The 23,457-nt window shown below is 37.1% G+C and overlaps 1 protein-coding gene across 1 annotated transcript in view; it reads right to left on the reverse strand.

The window, feature by feature from the left end:
- Positions 1 to 23,457, reverse strand: part of LRP1B (LDL receptor related protein 1B) — a 794,792-nt gene that overhangs the window by 490,689 nt on the left and 280,646 nt on the right. Inside the window, exon 2 of the mRNA XM_061444942.1 lies at positions 4,023 to 4,160. Within this exon, the coding sequence (XP_061300926.1) occupies positions 4,023 to 4,160 (138 nt within the window). The remainder of the gene's footprint in view (positions 1 to 4,022; positions 4,161 to 23,457) is intronic.

Consider the following 23,457-nt stretch of genomic DNA (forward strand, 5'->3'; position numbering starts at 1 on the left):
GATGAATGGACCACTCGGTGGATAAAGAACTGTCTGGATGGCCACAAGCAAAGAGTTGTGGTCAATGGCTCAACGTCTGGCTGGAGACCAGTAATGAATGGTATCCCTCAGGGATCGGTGTTGGGACCAGTCTTGTTCAACATCTTCGTCGCTGACATGGAGAGTGGGATTGAGTGCGCCCTCAGCAAGTTTGCCGATGACACCAAGGTGTGTGGTTCAGTTGATACACTGGAGGGCAGGAATGCCTTGACACGCTTGTGGGGTGGGCTGATGCCAACCTTATGAAGTTTAACCATGACAAGGGCAAGGTCCTACACCTGGGTCTGAGCAATCCCATGCACAGCTACAGGTTGGGCAGAGAAGAGATTCAGAGCAGCCCTGTGGAGAAGGACTTGGGGATGTTGGCTGATGAGAAAATGAACATGAGCTGGCTTCAGTGTGCGCTTGCAGCCTAGAAAGCCAACCATATCCTGGGTTGCATCAAAAGGAGCGTGACCAGCAGGTCGAAGGAGGTGATCCTGCCCCTTTTCTCTGCTCTTGTGAGACCTCACCTGCAGTATTGTGTGCAGTTCTGGTGTCCTCAACATAAAAAGGACATGGAACAGGTCCAGAGAAGGGCCACAAGGATGATCAGGGGACTGGAGCACCTCCCATATGAAGACAGGCTGAGAAAGTTTGGGCTGTTCAGCCTGGAGAAGAGAAGACTGTGTGGAGACCTCATAGCAGCCTTCCAGTATCTGAAGGGGGGCTATAGGGATGCTGGGGAGGGACTCTTCATTAGGGACTGTAGCGAAAGGACAAGGGCTAATGGGTTGAAACTTAAACAGAGGACGTTTAGGTTGGATATAAGGAGGAAATTGTTTCCTGTTAGGGTGGTGAGGCAGTGGAATAGGTTGCCCAGGGAGGTTGTGAATGCTCCATCCCTGGCGGTGTTCAAGACCAGATTGGACAAGGCCTTGGGTGATATGAGTTAGTGTGAGGTGTCCCTGCCCATGGCAGGGGGGTTGGAACTAGATGATCTAAAGGTCCTTTCCAACCCTAACCATTCTATGATTCTATTCTACTCAAGCTTTAGTCTGATTTTGGCATTGGTAAAATTTACCTGAGCCTTATTAATACTCCAAATACCAGTGGGTACTAACTCCTCCATTCCGCAGTATTGGATCCTAGTGAAATAATCTGATGATTCTTGGAAAGCTGACCAGCCCCAGCCAATGCTTTTTAGAAGGGGTTATCATATACATTGATACCTTGCTTATTCAGCCTTTTTAAAGTGTTCTTTAAGTAGTCAAAAAGATAGTAAAGAATCCAAAATGACCGAATACAGATGTCTTATCACTATTATATGCTGTGAGTTTCAGTTTCCGTGAACTACACACCCCTTCTCTTCTGAAGGGCATTGTAACACATAATGTGAAATATCTCTATATAATAAAACATTTTTTATTTCATATTGCCACAACCCCTCCTGAATTTATACATTACATTCACCAGCAAAAATGCTTATGGGCCTGAAATAAAAGATGACGAGACAGGAATGTCATTGTATTTACTACTATTTCCTTGAAATTTCACATAGATTACCATTTCACACTGAAGATATGATCGCACTTTTACTTGTCAGGGAAAGGTGCAAGCCTGAATATATCTCTAAAATATCAGAATGTAATGAACTAATGTAAGTGTTGGATTTAGAGAAAGAAATTAGTCTAGTTCCAGTTACTGAATGCACATAGTCCATTAGTTCTTCAGTGTTATTAGAAGCTTTCACCCCTGTGGAGTCGTGACCTGTACACTGAAACAGTCTTTGCCATGGCGACCCCCTTCCCCCCACTTCCCTTCATATTATAACGTATTTTCCTGGTGTACAGACCGTGACTTATTTACACAGCACCATCAGTGACGATAGTGATAGCTTGTTTTAATATAATCAGCTTTGTAATCAACTGACATGTTTGCTATTAAATATTTAAAACTCTCATTGTCGATCAAAAATTTCATATGAACAATGTTAATTAAAGAGGAACGTACTTAAAATACTAGTTTTGTTACTAATATCAAGAAAAAGCTAACTATTTGGCTAGGTTTCTAAAGCAACTTTGCAGCTTTTGGCCATGCAGATATCTAAACATGATTCGTGTATTCAGGACATAGAAAGTACAACAGAATGACTCAACAGTTCCCCATGCATTGTTCTGATGTATGGACGTATACAGAGAGAGAATAATTACAACTGTACTGCATTCATACCAAATGTCTAATACATAGGAATCTATCATAATAGAACATCAGTGGCAAGTGTTAATATCAAACTACATGAACATAATGAACAAATGTTGTTTCCTATATTCTTTGGCTTTGTTGATAGAAATGTTTCCCTTAGTGATTTCAAGAACTGCCTCTTATAAGCAAGTCAAAATACATCACTGCTACAAAACCTAATATTACCAAGTTGTTAACTGCTTACTAGATGAGTTGCTTGGAGACAACCTTAAATTCTTAATAAAATATAATAAAAGAATTTCATTATCTATGTGTCCTGTGTGGTTTAGACCAAACGTTTGTTTAGTATATTCTACTAAATTCTATGGTAATTTATTAGAGTAGACATTAATTTTACCATTGGGAAGTTTTCATATTTATGTATGATAATAAAAGACTGAGAATCAACATGAACTTTAAATTTGAGCATAAATCGAAAGGGTGTGAATAATGATTAGGAATTATACTATGCTATCATGTTCCAGAGTACAGGCTACATATACAAAATGCTACGTATGAAAAACAAACATAACTATTTTACATTAATATAGGATTTTTAGTGTATTTTTTCCGATTCAATTAATCTCCTAATTCAAAGGATTAAACATACAATATGCATTAATCATACAAGAGAGTTATAATGCAATAATTATTCAGTCCTGGAAGTTCTTAATCCTCTGCCATTTAATCTAGAGCAATTCATACAAATATGTGAGCGTTGAGGAATACACATATAAATAGCACTTAATGAATCAATGTTGCTCTCTAAAATACACTCACCTGCAACTTCAGAAAACTTCAGTATGGGCCAACTTCTACTTTGGCCAATTTAACTTTTTTGGGGTTTTGCATGCTGGGTCCTGTGCCAAAATCAATGTCCTGACACAAATTCTGATTTTGTGTAATGCTTATTGAACAAGGACTAAAAAGTAGAGCCTTCAAGAAAAGATATGATTCCTATCTCTATGAATAAGTATTGTCATATATTTTATGACTGCCTGTATCCTCACCCGGTTATATAAAAAAAAAACCCTATTTGTGGTTTTGAGAAGTCAGCAGTATTACACTGATTAATTCCAGCTTGAAAATAACTAATGTTAGTAACTCATGGTATGCCAAATTTGGACTTAATGTGGCAGCTTTATAACTATCCCCAAGGCAAACCTTAGTAAGTCTTCTGAGTAGCAGAGCTTAGTTATTAAAAAAAAGTTGGCCTGCATGAATTTCTATTCAAGATTTCTGATTGCCAGAATTAGGTAACAGCACTCTTAAACAGTAGATTATTAGAATAAAATCCCCCCAAAGCAAGTCCTCAACAAAAAAATAATGCTCACAGCAAATCTGGTGCATTTTTTAGTGGGTTTCTTTGGCTTTTTTTGTTTAAACAAAGAGAAAACAAAATTTTTCTGGCAAACAGTGTGCTGATCAGCCTTTGCTCCTGAGAAAAAGAGCTTCCTCATCCTTCTTTCGGTATAACCATTTCCATCATACATGCTTAGTAACTTAAAGAAAAAGTCTGAAAACACTTATGTGTTGGGTTTTTTTTGCATTTTCTTCACACAGAGTAGTTGTAAAATAAACTTGAAATATATATTAAAGTACGCCTCATCAATTCACTTTTGTGTTGTGTTGGTTTTTTTTATATACATCTGTATATGCATTCCCAAAAAGAAGAAAGTGCTGGTTCTCTTTGAACTTGAAAAGAAAACAGAGTAGAAGATTTTGGGTAAAAGTGTTTTTTTCTCAGCAAATTTACTTACCCCGGCAATGTACTCCTTCATCATACCCATCAGAACAGTCATAAACACCATTGCAGAGCTGGGACAAGTGAATACATTTGTTGGTACCGATGCAGCTAATGTAATTCAGGGCACACTTAAAATCTGCTTCCTCAGGACCTAAAAAAGAGACAGAAAATTTCTTATACATATTTTTATATCCACAACAAGGCAAAGAAAGTTCAATATTGCATTTCCACTTAAAAGCTAAGGGCAACACTCTATGTATTAGTCCATTTTGTAGATTTTAGTGCATTATCATTACTTTATTTAGGAGAATTAAAATAATCAGAAATGATTAGTCCAATTAAAAGGAAATCAATGGGCCAGAAGATAATTTCCCAAACTACAAGTGTTTTGCAGAGACTAAACTTAAGCTTTTTTTTTTTTTAACATTAAAAAATATCATGAGATTTTTCAATTGCCTTGTGAATTTCATATTATATCAAGAGTCACATCAAGAGTAATAGGAACCACTATTTTCAGGCATTGTTCTGTAGACATGATTGTAGCTATTTATGTAATTACACATAAATGTTACATATTTACGGCTGCATTAGGTCAGAGAAACTGTTCCTCCAGGCCAGGAATCTGCCTCTGAAACTGTGCAGTACAGAGTGGTAGGGGGAAGATAAGGATGCTGAGATTGCTCCCTTTGGGATACCACTCTGGCTGCAATCATCTGTGTCCCCTTATCTCTGTACAGGAGTATTTTAGATACTCTTTTATCTTTAGAAAGGGCTCTGACTGATAAAAACCCCACAACATAATTTCACATGATAAAGACTGAGATTTTTAGCACACTGCAAAGATCATATAGAAGTCTGAAGGGTTTAGGTCATTTAGAGGATGAATCATAATTTATACACACTATACGATTAGCTAAACAAGACTGAAGGAGTTGAAATTTTTCAGGAAACAACCTGGAGCTCCTTGATTACTCTTGTTGGAGCCTTGGATCTGTGCTTAGCTCTAACAGATTGTAACAGTTCCCAAGGGAAATATATCTTAGGATTCACTGTGCTAAAGTGCAGTATGCTTGTACCTTCTTAGAGGTACTAACTCTAAGGCAAAGGACAGAAATCATAAGCAGCAGCTAGAAGTTCCCTGATAACTGGGAAAAACTCAGCTTTGGCAAATCTTGCATCTTGATGTCAGCAGGACAAAGCAAAGGACAACTCTGGGGGGAGTTTATGATTTCTGTAATGAATACAGACAGCTTCTAGCACAGCCCATTAAATAAAAATCCTAACTTACAAAACTTGTCCTAATTAAAAAACTTAAATTAAAAATTCCCCCTGCTGTCAGGAAGCTGTCCACCATTTAGAGTGTGCACAACAAAATACCAATTTTTCATGGCTTACAGTGGTTTTTCATGGTTTTCATGGTTTACAATGTATTTGCCTGTATTCTTTTAGGCAACTCCCATTGGCACAGGGTGTTTCCCTTCCCCAAGCAGAGCATGTGCCCTAAAAAGCATGCATCTTCTATGAAGGAAGACATGAACAAAATGTAGCTTCTTCCTTTCATCTCTGACCTTTCCAGCTTCACACTTTGCATCAATGGAGTGACACCAGATACATCCGTGATGTACCACTGATTAACAGAACCAGGGCACACTGATACTAGGGATAAAAAAGGCAATGTATATGGGAATGAATGCACTCTGCCTCAACAATTTGTGTACTTCCAGGTGGGAAAAAAAAAAAACACAAACATTTTTTATTGTGTCTTTGTGCTACATACTGTTTTTCAAGAAAACTGCATTCCTAAACCAAGGGTAAGGGTCTAAATATCTTTTGAACACAAAGAAAACAAACACCTGTTCTGAATGTGCTCTAGGTTAAATAATTGCTAAGTGAATGTAGAGGTATTAAAACACTTCATAAATAATACATTTTTCTTGTTTTCCAGTAAAATGTAGGAGAATATTAACAACAGAAATCAGAGAGATTATTAAAACCTATCCTACATGTTTGATAGGAAGACCACAGTAAGAAAGGAGACAGCTGTGACCTTCTGGTGCTGGCAGAGACTGCTGCATCATGGGGGCAGTGTGGCTCCATGCCCTTCCCAGGCTGGGTGTTGAGGGTTTGTTTTTTTTTTTTGGCTCGGGCTTCAGGTATTCTACTCCCTTTTCTGTTACCTGGATGTAGAACACTTTATCCCATGAACCATTCTGTGCACATGTGCACATAAAGCTCCCTACAATATCAACAACCTCTGGCAGTGCCTAGCGTTCCTCCAGAACTGGTTTAACTCTGCTGAGCTTTCAAAGAACATAAATAAAGCAGCTTTGGAGAGCCAATGGCAGGTAGGTTTAATTTGATTTCCATTTCAGTTGCATCAGGACTCAAATACACCTAACACTTTACTAAACCAAACTAATTTTCTGATTTGCCATTTATAGCTTGGCTTGTTCACTGCATTAGAGCAACTGTGAACAGAGCATGTGGAATGAAAAAAAATAATTTTCTTCTACAGAAGAGAACATTCATTAGAAAAACTTAGGTCTGTGAAGCATGTTAACCTGTATTACTTATATATAAACCCAAGACTGCTAGAGGGCTTTCAGCATTCATTCCTTATCAAACAGAAAACTGAGATTTGTGACCAAAAAATACATAAAGCATAAATATATAAGCATAAATATTTATCCTCTAAACTTAATGAGTGAAAAGAATGAATCTCTTAACTAACTTCTAAACTCTCAGTAGGACTTCTGAGTCTGATATTCCCGTCTACAGATTTTGGGATTTAATTTTGATTTTATGCTTCCTGCTTTAAAAATACAAGATTCCTTCAGGACACAAACATCCTGCAATTTTAAACATACTCTCTAAATTAAAATACTAGTAGGGAGCTTCCTAAATTAGATTTCTTTGATTGCAAACTGCGCATGGGAGAAAACTGAAATATGCTCCAAGAAGTATTATTCACATTGTTTTGTTTTCAAGAGAAATGTTATGCATTACTTGTGAAAACAGAAAGGTTAAGATGAAAAGAGATTAACTGATTCATGTGATTAAGATAAATTCATACATACTTTCTGTTTCCTTACTAGCATGATACTTTGGAAGTCAACTTGATTTGTCAATGAAGATGAACGTCAGTCAAAAAAAGCCTTATCTTATAGAAGACTTGTGACCTATTTTGTCTGCAAAATGACTCTAAAAGGTCTCAATCATCCACAGGCAGTGGAACCAGGCAGCATGTCCCAAGCCCTCCCTGCCAACACTTCCTACCCCTTTCATTGGACAAAAAAATTAAGCTAAACAAAGCTTGGATACCCTTGAAGCAGCTTTTCCCACTGACTCCTACCCAGCAACTGCATTTTCTGAAACGTCTAATGCAAATAAAGATGAGTGGCTTTTTATCTTGTTTACTCCTCTTCCCTCTTCCTTTAGCAGACAGTCACTTCTAGCAGCATTATCAAGTGAACTTTGGGAAAAGAAATTTAAAAGTGTTCTTCTTCAAAATAATCTCAGTGTATTTTACATCAGTGCAAGAATGCTAAGAATATAAAAGACAGATGGTGTCTTTTCTTCCCTTAGAAAGACAAAGTAATTCCCAGCCTTGCTGGTTGGTGGAAAAATTGTCAAAACTACTGGCTGTAATTATGGTAATACAACATCTCGATGTTTCAAACACTCATACTAGGACACCACTTGGAGGGTGGAGAGGATAGAAGCAGCATTGCTTATGCAGTGCTGTGCAGCTCAAGAGATTCTGGCTCAGGAAGCAGAATATCTAACTCTCCCCTTGGTGTAACTGTCTGATGGCTAAACAAGAAATGGTAAAAAAGCCTAACTGCAGAAAGATGAGCCAGGGCCAGAGGGATCGCCCTGGGCTTGGCAGCTAGGGGCATCCCACCCCAGCTGGTGGGTGGCTGGGGCAGCCTCAGCCTGCGTCATTGGGCACCTCCATAGGGATGAGCCACCAGGTCTGCCCAAAGAGGGGGGGGTCAGGATCAGGATGGCCATTTCTGATGCGGTCAACCTGTGTCAAGGCTCACTGCACCTTCCCAGCATGTGAGAAAACATGGAAGAAAACTGCACCATGTTTTCACAATACCTGTGCAGTCTACAGTAAATCTATCTGCAGTCCCTTCAATGAAAGTGCCCTTGCTTCAATGGGGGTTGAGAAAAGTTAAGAGACTTCTTATGACACCCTTCAGCAGGAGACAATGGGATCTATCCAGCACAACCTGTGGTTTCCCACTGAAGAAGCATCATGAGAAAGTATCAAAGGCCTCTATCAAAATTAGCAGAGAGATTTTACCATGCACTTTGGTCATGGTATCTGTCTTGAGTTTGTGCTTAATCAAAAATCTACCCGTCCCACTTCAGGATCATGCTACACTTAATTTCAAAGAAGAGAGTGCAAGTAGAATCTACAAGCTGATTATTTCAACTGGGTTTTGTTATCACAAGAAATATACAAGTGCTTATTAGCAAAAAATTATGGATGAACATTATTTCATTATGTACATTTCCTTCTTCTAGAAACATTGCCCCAAATTTAATGTAAATTAAGGTATAAATTTGTGTGCTAAGATTACTGAGAAGTTACAAAGTATGAATAAAAGATATTCGCAAAGGCTGCAGAGATAGCCAGACAAAAGAAGACATATTGGAATGCTCAGCACAAATTCAAGGTCCACAAAAAGTTACTAAATTACAGTAACCCCCCCCCCCCCCACTTCTTGCAAATTTATCTAGAGCTGCTCATATTTGACAACTGCTTATAAAAAGCATCAAAGCTGCTACTTCTGAATATTTTTTTTCACCATTGTCTTTCTCAACTAAGTTTTTAAAAAGTGCTTTATCTTGCAACATCTCAGGTAAGTAGTCAGACTTTTAAATAAGAGATTAGGCAGCCAAATGTAGTAGATCCCTTTTAAATTACTGCACCCAATTTACTTTAAGACCGGCAATTTTCCAGCAGCTCTTATCCTGCACTGTCCTCAGCCACAAGAAACAATTAAAGCAAAGTATGGGATGCCTTCAAAAATTCTCATTTGTGTTGTACATCAGTGACTTACAGATCCATTTTGCTCTCTTAAGTGTCCTTAGGGAATGAACCTTCTCCACAGTGAGCAGTTACCCCAAACAAAACCTTATTCCGCTGATTCAGTGGCCTTTAAATTCAACTCTGTTTGCATGCATAGGTGGGAACCCTTGAAAGGTATTTTGTACCTTTCCAGGTACTAAAGCACCAACACGCAGTGGATGGAATCTGGCCAAAAGAAAATGGTAATTTTGATGAAAATATCAGAGTTATCAAGAAATGTCTTTTACTGTTCTGATTGCAGCACATGTTTCCCTAGAGAAGTTTTGGTATAGCAACTATCATGGTCTTCTCTGTGGTATTATCAAATGAAGCTGATTAATGACTGTAAATAAGACAAAAAAGCCCGAAGTTCAGAAAGAATAATCCACGGAACTTGTAGGAACTCTCTGGATAAATGTTGGCTTAAGTGAAAATACTCCACTCTGGTACAATACAGTACACGTGCAATACAGATTGTGAGACCTGTTTCTCCCTGTTAGCTTGCCTCCTATGCACTGCCATACCCCATTTCTGCTGTGGACTCAGACTGCAGTTTAGGATATTTAATCTTGCAGAACTAATTAAAAAACTTAGTATTTATTCTCTAATGAAGCTCTTGGCATAAGAAGCAACATGCCACATCCAGGCAAGTCTAACATAAAATATCTGATACAGTTTTAAAAGGTGAGAAATCATCCTCACAAATGTTTTTTACATTTATTATGTTAAATGTATGAAAACTTTCAAAGAGGCTGGATGCTACATATTAATTTCTGTAGTTAGAGGTTAATGTGTAAAATGTAAACTAAATACACATGGTATCCCATGGTATCAGAATTGCTTTAAAGAGTAATTTTTCACACAGACTAGATACATGCACACTTTTAATATCAGGACTTTGAATGATGGGGATAAATTTATGGAAATTACCTAAAAATCTTTACTCTTTGATATTTATATATATGCAAAGAAATTATTTCATATTTAATAAGGATTGATGTATCATAAGTAACCTCTTATTCATTGCTACTTTTATTCATATGCATTATTCAACCACATAGACTACTAGTGGATATAAATTTGAAGTCACCTTCAATTAAGTCAGGTATTCACTGGTCCATGAAAGAAGGAGAATAATAAACACATATGGTAGGATGTGGACAACTGAAAAAAGAAGGAAAGCAGGCGAAATATTGTACTGTCTGCAACAAAACAGTAGCTGTAACCTCTGACCTCACAGGCACTATGACAACATGCTTATTGTCACCAAAATAATATTTCACAATAAAGAATAAAACCTGTAGCAGCCAGCAGGTTTGTGAGGGTGCAGAAGAATGAATATAGTTATATAACTATAGTTATCGTGCACCCTCATAACTTCTGGCCAAATGTAAGAGATGAGCTAAAGAGTATAGGAAGCAACACTGAAACAAACAGAAACAACAGAGAAAATTAAGAACTTGAGAAATCAAAAGATGGCTTTGAGTCATCACAGTCTGAAAATCAGTCATCAGTGCTGATTCACATTCCTCACACATCTAGCACCAAGTGTCTCATCTCTCCTCTCCCTCTATAAACAGGAGTGTCGACATAAACAGCCCTCTGGTATCTACTTCCCTTTTCAAGAACAGGCTTTGGTTCATTGTGTTTTATATAGGAAGAAGAAACACAGATCTTCAATCCAGAGTTTCCCAAGTCCAATCAAGGATTTGTACTGATCTCAGTCTGGGCTTAGAGTGCTGCACCCTCAGAATGCCTGTTAAACAACACTAAGTTGGGTAGGACAGTTGACCTGCTTGGAAGGCTCAACAGAGGGATCTGGACAGGCTGGACTGACAGGTCGAGGCCAGCTATATGAGGTTCAACAAGGCTCAGTGCTGGGTCCTGCACCTGGGTCACTCCCTGCTGTGCAATGCTACAGGCTTAGGGAAGAGTGGCTGGAAAGCTGCCTGATGGAAAAGGACCTGGGGGTGTTGGTCAACAGTGGCTGAACATGAGCCAGCTTGTGCCCAGGCAGCCAAGAACGCCAAGAGCATCCTTGCTTGCGTTAGAAATAGCATAGCAAGCAGGACTAGGGTTCATTTGATACACTGGAGGGCAGGAATGCCATCCAGAGGGACCTTGACACGCTTGTGGGGTGGGCTGATGCCAACCTTATGAAGTTTAACCATGACAAGTGCAAGGTCCTACACCTGGGTCAGAGCAATCCCTGGCACAGCTACAGGTTGGGCAGAGAAGAGATTCAGAGCAGCCCTGCAGAGAAGGACTTGGGGATGTTGGTTGATGAGAAAATGAACATGAGCTGGCTTCATGCTCTTGTGAGACCTCACCTGGAGTATTGTGTGCAGTTCTGGTGTCCTCAACATAAAAAGGACATGGAACAGGTCCAGAGAAGGGCCACAAGGATGATCAGGGGACTGGAGTTCCTCTTGTATGAAGATAGGCTGAGCAAGTTAGGGCTGTTCAGCCTGGAGAAGAGAAGGCTGTGTGAAGACCACACAGCAGCCTTCCAGCATCTGAAGGAGGGCTATAGGAATGCTGGGGATGGACTCTTCATTAGGGACTGTAGTGACAGGACAAGGGGTAATGGGTTAAAACTTAAACAGGGGAAGATTAGATTGGACATAAGGAGGAAATTCTTTCCTGTTAGTGTGGTAAGGCACTGGAATGGGTTGCCAGGGGAGGTTGTGAATGCTCCATCCCTGGCAGTTTTCAAGACCAGGTTGGACGAAGCCTTGGGTGGCATGGTTTAGTGTGAGGTGTCCCTGCCCATGGCAGTGGGCTTGGAAGTAGATGATCTAAAGGTCCTTTCCAACCCTAACCATTCTATGATTCTATGAAACAATAACAACAAACACAAAAACCGTGAAAATCACTTCAAAGGATGGTTTTCAATTTTGTGTGCTACTGTGGACAAAATAGACAAAACAGTTCAAAAGGTTATCTGCTTCTAAAACTTAACAAGCCTCCTAGGGGTACACACTCCAGTTTCCACAGTCCTGTGAAAGGCTTTTAGCACTGGCACTGATACTATATACAAATGAATTCACAGGTGCAAAACACAGCATACAGATACTGGATTTAGGATGCTCTACAGTTGCTTGCCTTTTTCTCTTTGTTTTTGTAAGTACTACACAAAAGCAATCAGCAGAGAGTCTAAATCTTATATTATATAACAACTTTAATTGTTTAAATGCTTCTTTTTTTTTTTAAACATGAACACTGTTTGCATACTGCCACTATAATGACTCTGTCAGGATCTCTATTTGAGATGGCTCTCCTGCACACACTTTCCTTTTGACTTTTTCCTGATCGCTGCTTTCCATGTGTCAGACACTTGCTCATCTTCACTGCACAGCTGTAAATAATTAACAAAGCCACAGGACTCATCTTTTCTATCATAATGTAGCTGATAGCCACTGGAGAGAAGTAGAAAAGCTATGCTGAAGGTTGCACTAAGGCTGTTGAAGAGTAAAAATGAGGTAGAAGAAATTTTTTTGAAACAGCTCAGGTTTGTATCATTCTCCAAACATCCCTCTGGGCAGACATAGGCTAGGATGGGTCTGGAGTCAGAATACAGCTCTTTAGGTCGTCAGGCCAAGAGCACCCACCAGAATTGGGACTTGAATTAAAATTAGGTTTTGCCTAACATGAATCTCCCTCCTAAAGCTATAAAAGACGCAGGGGCAATAGGACTGATAATACTGAAATTAGATCATAAGAGCAAAATCCACCTAGATTCTTAAATGCAGTTGGATATTTTGCATCCAAAAATTATCTCAAATAGAAAGCTCCCCAGGCTGAAGGGAGAGAAGACCACATCCTCAGCCAAAACCCATCTAATATAACAGTTCTACAAGACTGGGGTAATTTTTCACCGAATGGCTCTAAACTTAACCATTTCTGGATTGAACAGCATAAAAATGTGTTTGTATTTTTTATTATTTTATTTTTTTTTAAACAAGGTTAAAGGTGGTCAGATAAATTGGTGGTGGCCACAAAGGAACAGCAAACCTTACTTGCCCCCCAAGTTTTCTGCAGCCTTTCTAATTATTAAAAAAAACCAATGGACAAATTATGAGAGAGGCAAAAAGAAGTGGAGAGTAAACGATACTGGATTTGCCTGGAGTGTTCCAATATTTTTCCCACTGTCTCAGAAGATTAATGTAATTAATCAGTTAATAAATATATAGTACTTAAAGACTGCCAGACTGCATGAGAATAAAAATTAGTTTGGGGAAGAGGGCAATGCAGACACATAACTTTGTAGAACTGACAAGAACCTAAAGACCAAAAGAGGAATATGTCTTAATGTTTTTTGTTTTTTGTTTTTTTTTTTTTAAGGTTTCATATTTTGGGATGCCAGTGAAAATATCCTTATTGATACCACCAGCAGGGTTTCATCTTTATGCAATAAGGCAACAGAGTACACTTTGCATATCGTGCATTTCAAAGACATTTCCATCCCTACAGACCAGATTATAAAATTCTGGCCTTTAGTGAAGTTAAGATAAATAGATTAATTTTTACCTATTGCTTAAATCAAAACCTTCTGTTCTCTCTATTGTTTCATTAGATGCTGGCAAACTCATCTTTTCTGTACACATTATCTGACTTTCATGGTCCAAGACTTAACAACTACCTTTGTTTTATGAACTCTATAAATACCGGCCTATCAACATATATAGATTGCCTAAAAAAAGGAATCTATAACTTACTATCATGTTAAAACAGTAAATCACACTTTGTCATTCCCTATACTTGAATACCCTAGAGTTGTGAATATAAATACATTAGGAATTGGTCTTGCACAGTGTTTAAATATCAGGTATTTCTTAAATATTTGTAAATTTCACCCTTAAAATTTTTATTTGGATTTGGCATAAATATAAAAATGTAACCTTGCAATATTACTTTGTGCAGAAGAAAATGAATTATGCCACACAAGGTATCAAAAAACCTACAAAAAACCCCAACTCTTTGAGGTCAGAAAATGCCAATAAAAATATCTAGCTGTAGAGAAAATGGGTTGATGTTTGGTAGTAAGAAGAATGAAGAACTCATTAAAGGAGACATAGCATGAACACTTTGTAAAAATCAAGGCTCTATGTTGTCTCGCAAAACTGAGTGTGCCTGTGGCGTCTGGTTAAAAACAACAATAAAACAATTCTCACCACTATAATCTTCCATCAAAACTGCCCAGCATAATACAGTTATGCATCAATGAGTTTTAGTATTTTTATATACTTGCTCAATGACAGCAGCTTCAAAACTTGTGCAGTGAAAGTTACCATATAGACAACAAGAGAGAGAAAATTTCTCTTTGTTGCAGTCCCTGAAAATTAAAAGAAACCCTGAACTATGCTTTTACTAAGCTTTTGCGGGTAGGATGTATCAGAATGTAAAAGAAGATCCTTCTATGCATCTATACATAAACAAAAACACTTGCAAATTTATATTCCATACTTATTTCTGAAGAAGCCCTGGTTATTTTTTGAGAATGGATTTGCAAACACTGCCAATGAAAACCGTAGAAAGAGGAGGGAAAAAAAGCCACTGTTTTCAGGAAGCCACAATAATTAATATTCTTTGTACTTGCAGAGACAAACAAGCTTTGTTAATGGATTTTTTTGTGTGTGTGTGATTTACTAGAACACGCTAATGCAATACTTTATGATCAATGAAGTAAAAAATGAATATTGTCTCATGTAGTTGGTCATTCCTCATTAGTTGTAAGGAAGCTATTTTGAATTTGGAGATTTTTACTTAATTACTGCCACACATCTCAAGGCTGTCTTGTGTCAACTGTTGCAATGACTTGCTGTCTCTGCACAATACAGATTGGGCTGCTAAAAGAGTTTCAGTTTGAGAAAAAAGATAATGAGGCAAACAAAAGAAGTGTCAATTACTCCCACAATTAAAGTACCTAATACCAGCAATATCAACACAACATTTATGTTATAGATATTTACACATCCAAAATGTTCTTTATAGAACAATATAGTGGCGTAATTGAATGGCTGGATACGGCACAGAAGTGCTACTGAATCTGTGCAGTATACTGTTAAACAGTATAAAAATGTGTTTGACTATATTTACACACATCATCCCTCTCTGTATATTCCATTCTACTGTGTTACAGCTCGGCTCTTCGTTAAAGTACAGAATTCTACCAAAATAAAAGAACAGGAGTTACTTACTGGATCCTATCTGTAACAAGCTCTGGAAATTTTGATGGAAATCCTTCCATGGCCCACATCTTAGGAACATTTATGCACCCACACAGAACCTCAGAAATGCCTGTGGGTTCAGAGCAAATTTACTAAGCTCATGTTCACATCAGCAGAACTGGAATTGAAATCCAGAAACAGTTCTCAAGTCCAAAATAACATGAATTTTCATAGATTTGATGAGATTTCTAACCTAAGACACTGTTTTAAAAAAACAGAAAGGAGAACAGCATGCACTGATACCTGAACTTATTTTAAAAAGCAAAATAAAATGAAGTTCCCGTCTCATTTTCAATACATTAAGGTTTTTTAGCAGATGATATTGGTATCAACACACATTTTATGATTTTGGGGTAGCAATTTGCCATTAAAATGTGTGATTAATGTTCTATAACCACCGGAAAATTCAGCTTAGAGGGCTGACATTTTCTAAATATTTCTTCTTTTTTCTTTAAAAAAAAAAAGTTATTAAATCTGCATTACTTATTTTAAAAATTTTATATGTTTAATTCAGCCTTACTACAGTAACTTAGAAATACATATCCTGCATTTTTAAACTGAGCTAGGTACTTTGCAATCATAAATTTATTAATTTTTATTTTGTACACACATAAAAGAAAATTACATCTAATTAAAATAAACTGTGAGATTTCTTTCTTATACAGTCAAACACTGAAATGACAAGAATCAATTTTAATTGTTCTAAGTAGAAAATTTAACATGATAAACAATTTAATCAGGTTTGTTGAAGTATATTCTGTTTCATAAAGGTTAACATTACAGGGTTTTATATTGTATAGACACTGAAGATCTTATTTGATTCACTATTATCCTATGACTATAAACTGACCTGGAATACCTTTAATTTCCAACAAAACGTAACATGTAGTGTACATCAAAGTAAAACTTTCTGTCTCTTCCAACATATCCACATCCTAACTTCCTTAGAAACAAATACATGGGAACCAAAACTGATATGAAAAAAAATTAGAACAGCTGGTATAGAATCCTATATTGCTTATAGGAAATGTTAAATGAGTAATTTCCAGAGACTTCTAACAGGCTTTGCTGTGTGATAGGTACTACAATTCAGAGAGAAAATTAGTTTCATATGTTTCCCAGCTACAAAATAAAATAACATTTTCTCCCTATTTCTGTACTTACAGAATAATTCTAAAGCAACATTATTTAACATGATTCACCCTTGTTTGAATCTTTTTCACAATACAAAACCCGAAGTGCCTTTAGATAACAGCACAGTGGAAGCAGACAAAGAACCCATGTAAGACACAAACATAGTATATCTTAGAAAGCAAGCCAACACTCTCTATCCCTTTCAAGACAGATCTGTCCCCATTATTGGACATGTACTAATGAAATTCATGGGAAAGTTCCAGCTCATTCACCTCCATTTCCTCTGAAAGATTTTGCTGAACTCAAGGCCAGGCCCCCTCAACTGCGATTGAATACAAACACCTAGAGACATGAGCCTTATCCACCAGAGGCTTCTGCTGGCATATACACAAGATTGCAAAGAGCTGAAGTGCTCATGATATATCTGAAGTAATGCTTTAAAATGTCAGTTTCAGTGTGATTCTATATAATAATGTTTTCTGAAGCAAAAATTGGTAGTTCACCATTAAAATAATAGTTCAGCATACTAGAATTTTCAGCAGCCTATGCCTGGCTCTTAACAGAATCCCCACCAAGAGCAGGGACAGAGGCATTATAGTCTGGTCACTCTGAGCAAGCAAGAACAATTTCATGTGAAATATAGAGGAAAAACAGTGCGGAAAAAATGTAATTTGCCTGCTGAGTTCCAGTCCCTGAGAAGAGCTACAGACACTTTCTTCCTCATCAGCCAATAATACAGTTTTTCAGAGTGGAACATTCAGGCTTTTCATTTCTTATAATGTATTTTAAGCTTTCCACCATGTCCTAGAAGAGCTGAATACTTCAGAGGACTCAGAGGATAGGTAGTCCAGAAGTGCACGTACTTCAGCAGAGGCAAAGGGAAGTGAATTGTAATACCTGAATGTTAATAACTACAATAACCCAAACCACATTCACCTTTTATCACATCTGGCACCATTACTTCTAAAAGCAAGAATGCCATAAAACTGAGGAAGCAACACAGTTAACATTGTTATGGTCTGACCAAAACCTGCTACACCTAAATGTGAATGATAACTACAATGTGAGTAAGAACAACTCATGCAAGTCTCAGGTGTGACTTTTTGAAAGCTTTCCTACCTGACAAGGCATGCTGTGAGAAGGTAATGTAGTGAGAAAAGAAAGGTACCTGCTCCCAAGAAGGAACTTAAATGAGGAAAGAGAAGTAGTTGAGTTTTGTACTTCATCTTGTACTTCACAATGACAGATGCCCCATCCCTGGAAACATTTCAAGTTCAGGTTGGATGGGGCTATGAGCAACATGATCTAGTTGAAGATGTCCCCGCTTATTGCAGGGAGTTGGACCAGATGACCTTCAAAGGTTCCTTCCAAGACAAAACTATGCTATGATTCTGTAATGTTCTCAGTCTCTTCTCCTTTCCTTTCCTCAATAAGGTAGCATTATTAAGCTATAGGATTCATCATCTGTGACTAGGGAAATCACTTCCATTAAGGGAAGCCTGAAACAGTGCTTCCTAAATAATCCAACCTTTACTGGTACTCATCAAGGTCTATCAGAAGGGTGTGTGTCATGTAAAATTCTTAATATTTTCAATTGCAATTCTATACTCAGTTTTACCTTTACAGGCACAGAATCCTGCCCTTCAAGAACAGTGGTGACACTAATAACATCAAACTGATTATTATTATACATTAAAAAGCAAACAAACAACAAGCCCTTTAAGACGTGATTCCTAAATACTACTCGTGAATCAGTGTTCAGTAATTATTACTGAATATGAGCAGTATTTATAAAATGGATAGGCTTACTGCAGCTCAGAATAAGTGCTGCAATTTAAATATCTTTTGAGTAAGGACATTTACTGTTCATTTTAAATAAAAAAGTGGAAATTTTCCAGGAAAGTGACAGTATGTAACAGATACTGTTGGGATACTGGTGGTGTTTTTTTTTTTTAAAGTCTACAATGGTTGGCTAAATCATGACAGAAAGTATATATCTGATAACTGCAGAATGGGTAAGTTTGAATGCTGTCAGAATTCTTTACACTCCTTACCATCAGATTATAGGAGAAGTAGCTCATTCACTTTAATTTCAAGAAAATCTTTTTGTGGTTACTGCACCTATCTGCTTTGCTCTGGCATTTGGTGAAGCACAAAAGTCACTTTATTCTGCTGAAAGCAGCTCAGAAAGAAAAGATTGTAATATCCGTATTTTACCTGAATACATTTCTAAGGACTTTTAGGACATATATATTTAAAGGATTCCATTTACAGACTGCTGCATTGACAATTTTATCCGATTAATCTCAACAGTTTGCCTTTGTGCTGTGTATTTCTGGGTTAGGACTTAAAAAGTAACATAATTGAGTTCATTTTCTTAGCAATGCTTGGCTTTCATCCACGCTCAGCTCCTATTAACCTTAAGCAACGTCCACAAGAGCAGGATGCAGTTATCATGCATTCGTATTTTTTTAATGTTCAGTTTCTTACACCTCTATGTCTCATATTTCTTTCCTGAGTAAAGCAATCAATGGGGTCCACAGATATTTTGCTTTAAAAACATTTGCAAACATTTAATTTTGTGTCTGGCCACTACCTCCCACAACTTCAGAAGTTCTGGGTCTAGATCCAGAGCATGTAACGCATGTGGAGTAAAATCAACTGAAATTAGGTCAATTAAATGAAATACTGAGACTGGAAATGTTTTCTAAGCTTACCATTTCCACTTCCAAGTAGCACTATGCAGAAACACCTGAGAGAGCTCAAAACACAGCTGTTTGCACAGTACACTGAAGCATCATGGTAGGGATGCTAGCTCAGCTGCCACAAACAAACTTTAAATTATATTAATTTACCTTGATCATTAACTCCAGCTGGGATAGACCTGGGCTTTCAGTGCTGCAAGTATATGAATGCTGGTTCTTATAGCCCTGAGGCAAAGAGGAAAGTGAATATTGTTTCTTATTTCTCAGCCAAAGAACTGGACTGAAGGTTAAAAGGATGGAAGTTGCTAATAGACTGAAGAATTTGTATTGCCTTTTTTGTGTTTTGCTGGAAAAAGACAGGGGCAAGTAGAGTTCCCCAGTTATCTTTTTGAGAGCTGTTTGATTGCTGCACAAATAGTATGCTGTTTGAATGTGCACAATATTTTAGTACAAAGACTGTAGGGATCCAGTATTGTGCCAAATTACCCAATTTTGCCTTGCTAGTCTTGCTTAAAAAAAGAAAAAAGAAAAAAAATAAATATTGAAACCTCTCCCTAGCAAAGCCTGCATCTGGACCAAAATTGACAGTGTTTGTTTTACTAGAATTTGTGGCAGATCATTTGCCCATTTGGTGTGAGAATTTTTTGATACCCTTCTAAATCCAAAATCAGTTAAGAAGCTCCATAGCTGGGATGCCATTTTATCCCCATTTTGCTGTTTCAAAAACGATGGTTCATTCTCAGGCTATTGAAATTTGTTTCCATTTTAACAGAATGAAGGAATTTTTTTCTTTCCTGATCTTTGATTTCTGTGTCTCAATTACAAAAGAGTACAAGTCAATAATAGTGTTGGAGGGAAGTATTTTAAATGTAAGTTTCATTCTTGCTCTTTTCTCACAGAAGCTTTTTGCCTTTTCCATGTGAGAAATGATTAAAAAAAGAAAAAAAACACAACATGAAGAACAGTCTCAGCCTCTGGACCTCTTAACTATCATGCATACTTCAAGAGTGAAGTTTCCCTTTCTCTGTGCTGTTGTCCTGTAGACACCTCTACTGAAAAGAATGATTAAAAAAAAAAAATCAATATGCTGTTTGGGAGACCTTCCTCCCATCTTTTGTTATCTATGCCTCCTGGTGATCTTTGCTTTTTAAGTTTTTATTTTTTTTTTTAAATACCACTTTTAAGCGCTTCTTTAGTCCTCAATTTTCTGCTGTTCACATTCCTTTCTCTAACAGTCACTGGTTTCACCCTGGTGCGTGTACTTTACACATTAAAGGAAAGGTATTGAAGCTGCAATCACAATAAAAATATTGGCCCCATTTTTCCTTGCAAATGTTACCACCTAATTTTCAGATCTGTTCTTTGGAAATGTACTTCTAAACCTCGCTTATATCAGGTTTGCTTCAAGGTAATTCTCTTTTATCAGAACAGTAACAAGTAAACCTCTCAGCCTATGAACTAGAATCCAAATAAATTTCAAGGACTTTATTTTATAGCTAAGCAGAAGTGCTTTTCCTATTTACTTTCATAAAACAACAGTTGTAAGGCTCCTTGCCCCAGGCAGTGGGTTATGTTAATATTAGTTTAAAAGTTTCTCCCCCTCGCATTGCCTACATAGTAGCCACAGAAGCTATCAGTAAGTATAGATATCAAGCATAAAATAAAAATATAAAGAGAAAAAAAAATGGTATTAGTACAAACCTATCTGCACAGTCAAAGTGACATTGGAAGTATAACCTAGAACCAGAGATAATAAATTAGCAGCAAATGGGAGAAGGAAAAAAGAATAAAAATCCCTCGAGAGCTACATTTGCTGTAAGATTTTTGTGCATTTCTTAAAAGACCTAAAATGTTTGCTGAAAGGCTTTGCTTGACAAGTAAGAAAATAGCTTCATCCTTAATTTAAATTAGTTGGGAAAAAAAGGTCATATATATATTCAAGAAATTTATTTGTGTGTCTACAAATAGATATTTTATTCACTGCCATGAAGGCACCTTTATATGTAGAAAGATAAACAAAAGGAAGATTTGTAGAGCTCCATAAAAATTCCAAACCCTCATCAATAATCACATTGTTTCCCTGATATATTTACTGGTGTGCAGACACAAGCAAGTGTTACTTGAAAGATTTTTCAATCAGAGGTGTAATTTAACTTCTTTAGTTCCCAGTTAAGCTCTTAGAGAAACTGCTATGGCTTTTGAGCAAAGAAGCACATAGACTTACGTGTCTAAAAGCAAAACCTTATTTTTTAGGTACTTCAAATCTGAAAGATTCTGAGTCTTCAAAAGCTCAATTTTCCATGTTTTCCATGAATTATTAAAATTTCCCATCCACAAAATCAGTTTATCAAACTAGTGAAATGCTCTACATTTGCTACCAGGATTTTAATTGGTGTAACAACTGGATTTCAAGACAAGTTCAAGGCACTTTGTTCATCATCCAGCTTAAATTATTTGATGACTAACTGCTGTACTGAACATCCTCTTTCCTGTTACACAGTTTGACTTTTTCTCAGTTTCTGGGTAGTGTACAGCAAGCTTTGCTTCCAGAGCATAGTGTTAATGGAATTCACGCTTGTCCTATTATGCAGAACTACTAATTTTGATAGTGCATGGCTATTTCATAGCATGACTTTTAGTTCACATCAGATCTCTTTCCTTTCTGAACAGGGAGTGCACATTATACAATTAGTGTCCTTTTATATCTGAAGAAAGAAATCTAAATGTTAACTAAATACATTTTTTCCTCATGATGTGCATTTACAATGTCATCTCAATCTTCTTAGTCCACCAACCACACACTGCTAATAGATATTTTTCTTTTCCTTCAGACTTCCTGTTTCATCTCACTTTTAAAACACTACCACCAAGATTTCAGTTTTCTGAACACTTTCGCATCTTTGATTTCATCAGCTTCAGTTAACCCCTGTGCCATAGCAATTCCAGGGAGACTGTATGTTTTACCATCTTTCATCTTCTAAAGAAGTAGATTTCCTAACAGACCTCAATAAAAGCAAAGATTTTTTTTTTTTTTTAACAAATGCAGGCAGACTTTAGAATGACCCTTTTTGTCATTTATAGAGCTTTAGGCCCTTTTTTAATTTGTTCTTTTTTATAATTGAGAATTTTCCTAGGTTTTCTGCTGATAATTTGCTACAGATTATTTTTTTGTTTCCAAATAGAAATGAAATGGGAAGAAGAAATACGTTTTGGTTTTGTGAAAATGGTCCCCCAAATGTTATAATATGGTTGCGATTTCTCAACTGGAGCAGAAGAAAGACACCAACTTGAATTTTCCACGTATTTGATGAACACTCCACCCACTGAAACTCAGATATTTGTCACTATCATTTAATTAAAACTGAGACTGTCCATGCAGGGCATTTGCTTCAACATTCAGCCTCTCCAGCTCACCAACAAAGTCCATATATTCCACCGGAACCACATAACTCTTAGCATAATAGTGACTCTGTCTTACACCAGTTCATATTTTTGAGACTATAACTTAAGTTCCTCGCCATTACTGTAGCTCTTAGACAGTATCAGTAACCTCAGTAAGCAAAATAGTTTTGTTTTGCTTTGGGTTTAATGTGCAAACTGAGACTTCTTCAGGCTGTAGCTGAAATTGTTCAGCATTTCAGATACCATCTGGTTTATGCTGGACACATGCCATAGACAGAAAAACACTTACAGAAAGAGACTGGATTGTTGTTGCCACATTCATCTTTTGGCTCTGGTTTGTTGTTTTTTTTTTTATACTGCAATTTTTTTCTGGTTCATAACCATATTTGCTTTCATTTGCAGAAAATCACCCTTTTTTAACTGACTATTTTACCTTTTTGTTTGTTCTAATACAACATGCATGTGAACTGAAGAAAACAAATCATCAGTTTTCAAAAGGGCTCAGAACCTTCTGCTACCCCCCATCACTTCTCATATAAACTGTTGGTAGTATCATCAGGTAGGCAACTTTTAGACCAAGAACAATGATGCAGCACGAGTTATTTCAGCCGTGACAGACAACTCCACCCCCCAGGCAGTCATGCACATTTTACAAGTCATTGAAATGAAAACAGTTTTCAGTGGGGAGAAATTGATTTTATACCTGCAACGAACTTAGCAAAACTGCCTCATAAAGAGAGGAGTATTTATGATTTTTCTTCCTAGTTTGGAAAATGAGTTAAAACAAAAAAGATTTTTTCTGCCACCTTCCTCTGGATTTTATGAAAGGATGGTTCTCCCTATCAAAAACTGTTTGAAATTTAGAGGCACAGTCACATGTCTACACTCACAGAG

Source organism: Pezoporus flaviventris, unplaced genomic scaffold (genome assembly GCF_033815535.1).
Source record: "Pezoporus flaviventris isolate CSIRO_AGI_PZ_B2104156 unplaced genomic scaffold, CSIRO_AGI_Pfla_v1 ptg000001l, whole genome shotgun sequence".
NCBI lineage: Eukaryota > Metazoa > Chordata > Aves > Psittaciformes > Psittacidae > Pezoporus > Pezoporus flaviventris.